The 5,760-nt window shown below is 36.4% G+C and overlaps 1 protein-coding gene across 1 annotated transcript; it reads right to left on the reverse strand.

Annotated features, from left to right (window-relative positions):
- Positions 1 to 800: 800 nt before the first annotated feature.
- On the reverse strand, positions 801 to 5,069 carry LOC131947451 (methyltransferase-like protein 27). Its single transcript, XM_059308666.1, has 5 exons — positions 4,970 to 5,069; positions 3,944 to 4,090; positions 2,514 to 2,669; positions 1,952 to 2,048; positions 801 to 975 (listed from the first exon to the last, which is right to left on the reverse strand). The coding sequence occupies exons 1-5, from the start codon at positions 5,067 to 5,069 to the stop codon at positions 801 to 803; spliced, it is 675 nt and encodes a 224-aa protein (XP_059164649.1).
- Positions 5,070 to 5,760: the final 691 nt, after the last annotated feature.

Below are 5,760 nucleotides of genomic sequence, written 5' to 3' on the forward strand. Positions count from 1 at the left end.
AACTAATGGCTTTTCATACTCAAAAGCTGCTTATTCTACTTTTTAAATTTCTGATTACTATATAGTAAAAGAATATTTTACATTAAATTAGAGAAAATAAGTCGAAAATTGTTTCTTTTGATGAAAAAAAAAAACCGTTGACCACTTAATGATGTTCATAATACCTCAAACAGATTTTAGATACTAACGCTTTTGTTATTATATTTTTAGAAAGAAGGTAATTTTATATAAATATTTTTAATAATTAGATCTATACTAATAGATTATAAAAAAGCAATTTTTTATTTAAAAAAAAGCACTAATTAACAAATACATTGAATAATGTAAATAAGCTAATCTCAATATAAATAGATTTTTTTTTCAAAACTATAAAATATATCATCGTCTGGCTTGTAGAAGGCCAATATATATTTCAATGTTCAGTTTATGACGATATAATGCAAAAAGCTGCCATAAAAGTTAGTAAAAAGCTAAAATAGAGACATAAGTTATATATAGGCCTACACTTATAATAATATCTTAAGCTATTAATTAACAGCCAAATTTAAAAGGCCACGATACACTATAATTTTATATCACAAAAATACCACGACTTATGTATCTTATCATCAAGTAATTCGCATTCAACATTATTGATTTGTAATAAAATGTATAAAACATTTAGGACTAAAGCTAACCTGTCCATTATATAGCGTTTGAACTATGCATACTCTTTCAGAAGCATTAAATTTATTCTAGGAAAACAAATGTTCATTGGGTTCACAAATATCATGGTTACAAACGTCCACGGGACACTAGCGTTAGTTGACTTGGTAAATGTCCACCAAACCATCGACGACATTGGAGAAGCCAGGGGCCATCAGCCTGCCGTACAATGTCCACTTCTTCTCACTGACCAGCCTCTTGGCCTCGTTCTCCCAGGCCCGTCCGTAGTCCAGGTTCAGCACTGTCGCACGGAACACATTTACGATAAATCTGGGGAAATATAAGTTTGGTCTAATGGTAGATGTTGACGCAAATACGTTTGGTCTAGAGCTAAGAATTGATTGGGGGGGGGGGTGATGGAGTGTTAAAGATTGGTGTAGGCGTTGGCGATAAATATTGGTTAAATATTAACTAGCCCATCGAATGGCGCTAAGGTAATAATTTTACTTTGGCACACATTGAGAAAAATATAAAAATATAGCGGCAGTGATCTCCCCTAAGGAGTAACCAAAGTATTACTTCCGGTTACTGGAAAATTCTCTAGATTTGACAATAATACCGAGAATTATTACATTTATTTGAAATTTCACAGTACTTAAAACAGTAATTTTGAAAAACGTAAAGTAGAATACATTTCAATTTAGGTTACCGGAGGTCGCTGAAAAGTTGAGATAGAACTACAAATTTGATCATATGCTTATATTTGAAATTTCATTAGCCTAACTGTAACGGTACTCAAGCAATCGCGTTCATAGACACGCACAAACACAAATACACACACAAATACACACACATACAGACATACGGACAAAATTGCAAAACTAAATTTTTCCGACTCACGGAGGTGGAAAAAGTTAAGATTTGTAAAAAATTGGATATCTTTTGCTTGATTACAATACTTCCTCCATACTTCGTATGCGAGGAATTAAAAATCAACAAAGCATTAGACATCTTTGTTTGAGTTTCTTCAATAAAATTAAACAGCTGTTATAGTAGCTTGGATGGCGCAGTACCTGCCTTAGTGATGCCCTGATACTGCCCTCGGACCCGCTATTGATAATTCTGAAAATCCTCTATGGTACTTACCAACGGGCTTGATTTTTCTCCCCACCCCCTTCTGAAAATTACTTCACCTTCGCTTGTTTACCTTGTTACTCGACCCCCTGGATTGATGATCCCCCTCCCTACCATCCTATACTTACCCCCGGGCTTGATAATTCCACCCCCTCCACCATCTGATACTCACCCCCCAGGCTTGGTGATCCTGATCAGCTCTACCTGACAAGATGGCGGCAGATGGTTCTCACACACGGCACCGCTGATGGTCACAGCTTCGTACGTGTCTGTACAAGATTTATCGTGAACGTTAGTACACATAACTTGAACATGAGTTATATGGAAGTTATGTACATGATATGTGGGGTTACTTCAAAACATGTACAGATTTTGTCACAGTGAATATAGTATCATGTTTACAGCCCAGTTTGATTACTCAAATCAAGTGGAACCTGTCACATTTAAATCAAAACAGGACTGACTGTTAGTACTAGCCTAACTTTTTCCACGAGAAAGTTGTAACAATGATTAATCATGAATAAATTTCAGCACTAGCTCACCATTTTCACAGGGACAGTCAGTGATAGTATTTCTTTTTTTACGAGAACGTGTCAAAATTAAATCAAAACAAGACTAACTGTCAGTACTATCTTACATTTTTGTTATCAGTGAACTTGATTGCTAGCTTACCCTTTTTCACATGGAACTTGTTTGCCGCCTTACCGTAGTTTACATGGAACTTGGTTGCTTACCGTTTTTCACAGGGAACTTGTAGCCCTCGTCAACGATACTACAGATGAAGGACGAGTAGACGTTCTTCTCCCTGCAGATGTCCAGCATAGCCTGAGCACCGTCGTGTGCTACAATTTTCCTGAAGCCTCGCTTGTGAAGCTCTTCACCCACCCAGCCTGAAGAAAAGGAATGGTGTCATGCTAAACTGATATAAAATGTTTTCTTCAAGTGCGACTGCGTTGATTTAACAGTGTACCATTATAGTGCAGCTATTTCGATAACTGAAACAGTTACTTTTTGTGTTTATTTTTTAGAATCGCTATTTTAGTGGGTTAAGTGACTTTTAACGATTTGTAAATAAATATGATACACTTTAGAGGGTCGATTTAGGATTGCTTCTTGTGTTAACTTTATATGTAACCTGTATAATGTTATAATGTTAAGATCCTGTAAAAAAAAATAACTACAGAAGTAAATAGTAAACTTTTTTTTTTAAAAAATTGGCTAGCAATTACAAAACAGATACGCTTCCAAATTTGTTTACTAATTTAATTTTATCGGGTCAACCGAGGTGTAGAGTTGAGAGGATGTAAGGGTGGGAAGGTGGGGAGGGGGGGGGGGTAAAAACACAAACAATCTTTTCTATTATCCTCTTCCGACACGACCTTGGGTTTTTTTTTCAAAAAAGGTATCTCACGTGTGAAAAATTATGTAGTTAGAGTACTAACAGCGGTTAGCAAATTTCATCACCATGGGTGAAGTATTAAGCAAATTATGCCATGTATACAAAAATGTACAACGTGTCACAATAGAGTAAAATGTCAGTAACACCTTATTTATAACATGCAATTCTGGAATTCAATTTTCTACGTATTAGAATGGGGCATTTTATTTAAAAAATAAACAATTCATAAGTGATCTAAAAAATAACTAAACAAATTTTTAAATATTTTTATCTAATAGATGCAACAGATGCGTAGCGAGGGGGGTGGGGGGTTGCGGATCGAGCCGGGTGACACCATTTAGGGGGTTGCAAATCGAAAGTTTGAAGGGGGGGGGGTGCAAATCGAAAATTGAAAGTTTGTCCCCGGGAAGGGTCGCTATGCCATTGGGGGGCGACACCATTAAGTGCCGTACCGGGTGATACCCGACCTTGCTACGCCACTGTTCCGGACTCCAATTTGAATGTTGAAAATGTATAGCAATAAAAAATGAAACATCGTGTTTAAATGGTAGTAAAGAAGCGCCGGAAAAAAATAGAGCTAAACAATATTAAAATTCGTGTTTTTAGCTAGAAAATATTTTGGACAAAATATATATGTAGAGAATTAACCACGGTGTCGGAAGGGGATATACGCATATTAACGACCGCTCAATGCGTTCAACGCAGGAGAATCGAAGCTTGAGCCTTCAGCAATTACAATAACAACGTGTTGAAACTAAATCTGACCTGTCCCAGCGGCGACGTCTAGCACCAGGGCATTGGCTCTGTCCTGGATGAGACCAGACAACATGTCAGCACAGTAGAGTGGACCGCTGTAGTTGTGTCTTGAGGCCATCTTTTCATAGAGCTTCACCTTCTCAACGTCCTCGTATTCTGTTGGTTGATAGCATTCGTTACTGGTTGTTGCTGTATTAGGCATGTAGTTTTGTGTATGAAAGTGGTTGTTGCTGTATTAAGCACGTCGTTTTGTATATGATAGTGGCTGTTGCTGTATTATGCATGTCGTTTTGTGTATGATAGTTGTTGTTGCTGTATTAGACATGTAGTTTTGTGTATGATAGTGGTTGTTGCTGTATTAGACATGTAGTTTTGTGTATGATAGTGGTTGTTGCTGTATTAGACATGTAGTTTTGTATATGATAGTGGCTGTTGCTGTATTAGGCATGTAGTTTTGTCAATAAGTAGGTGTGCTGAATTAGGTAATGTTTTAAATTCTTTGCTCCAAACATACTGTCGTTGATAATATTGCACCAAAAGAGAAGGTGCTCCCTTGTAAGCAAAAAATAATGGACAAATATTTCAGTGAACTATTTGTTGGTAAGTTTCACACACAAAAAATAGATTTTTATTTAATGTCGTCGAAGTACTAGATCGGGTTTACCACCAGCATCTAATGATAAAAGCAAAACTGTAGCTATTTATATCATTAGTAGCCCGATAGAGATACACCAACATATCTAATGATTTCAACACTAGCATATGTAATGATATAAGCACCACTCCATATAATGATATAATCACCAACACATCTATAGATAGATTCATCAGCAACTAATAATTCAAACACCTTTAACTAATAATAGGATCACTAGAAGCACCACCAACATTTAATGATAGCAGCATAAGCACATCTAATGATAAAAAAACCAGCACATCTAATGAAAGAACCACTACATCTAATGATAGTAGCATCATCACAAAAAGATAGAAGCATCGCCATCGCATAATGATAGAAACGACATCATGTCTCACCTTGTATACACTGCTTAATGCCCATGCCTGGCGAATGAAAAGCGTTGATAAAGTTGTCTGCCTCCAACTCCTCAGGGGTTCTTTCGACTTTCTTGTCCATTATCGTTAGATCACAATTATACAATTAGCACATCAACTTGCTGAAAATTGCTTTCTTCCTTCTGTCTCTGAATATCAAAAACCAATATCTACTCCAAGAGTAAAACCACCCAACTGTAGAATAAAGTTTATCCTGAAATTAGTTTCATGTGAATATAACATAAATTAAGAATAAAGCAAGTAGTTAGAAATTTTTTCAAATGTAAACTTAGAATTTTATGTTCTACTATGATCAAGTTAGTTTTAGTGTGAATGAGTCTTTTTCGGCGTACTGGGGTTGTTAAGGGGAGTGGAATGTTAACTGCCAAACGAAGCCTGCTTATGGAATTACCTCTCTGTCTAAGCAAAAAATACAGCTGTAAATTGACGTGCAAATCCGTTTTGTTGTAGTACTTGGTTATTTTGAAATAAAAGGAAATAATGGGGTCGTTTTTGGTCGGGTAGGAGAGGTCATCGCTGTTTGATCTAAAAGTCCTGAATTTCACCCCCTTGGTACATAAGGTTCTTTAGCTGAGAACAGCGTCCCATCTTGTTGAGAAAATATCAGAATTTGCTTTGCTGACTATAATCTAGGGTTGACAAAGGCTGTGAAAGTTATCTAGAAAGTAAAGCAGCCTGAAGTCGAAGTCAACAGGTCATAAGGAGCATAACATGTTGACAAATTATACGTACTAGATAAATGGCCCGTTGAG

Source organism: Physella acuta, unplaced genomic scaffold, assembly GCF_028476545.2.
Source record: "Physella acuta isolate Inbredline_101_S28 unplaced genomic scaffold, ASM2847654v3 ptg000593l, whole genome shotgun sequence".
NCBI classification, from domain to species: domain Eukaryota; kingdom Metazoa; phylum Mollusca; class Gastropoda; family Physidae; genus Physella; species Physella acuta.

Excerpts from the sequence above, each read along its gene's own strand:
- LOC131947451 (XM_059308666.1), bottom strand. The coding sequence starts at position 5,069 with ATGGACAAGAAAGTCGAAAGAACCCCTGAGGAGTTGGAGGCAGACAAC. Across the intron at positions 4,091-4,969 it reads CATTAAGCAGTGTATACAAG|AATACGAGGACGTTGAGAAG; the intron begins GTGAGACATGAT and ends ATCAACCAACAG. Across the intron at positions 2,670-3,943 it reads AGACGTCGCCGCTGGGACAG|GCTGGGTGGGTGAAGAGCTT; the intron begins GTCAGATTTAGT and ends CCTTTTCTTCAG.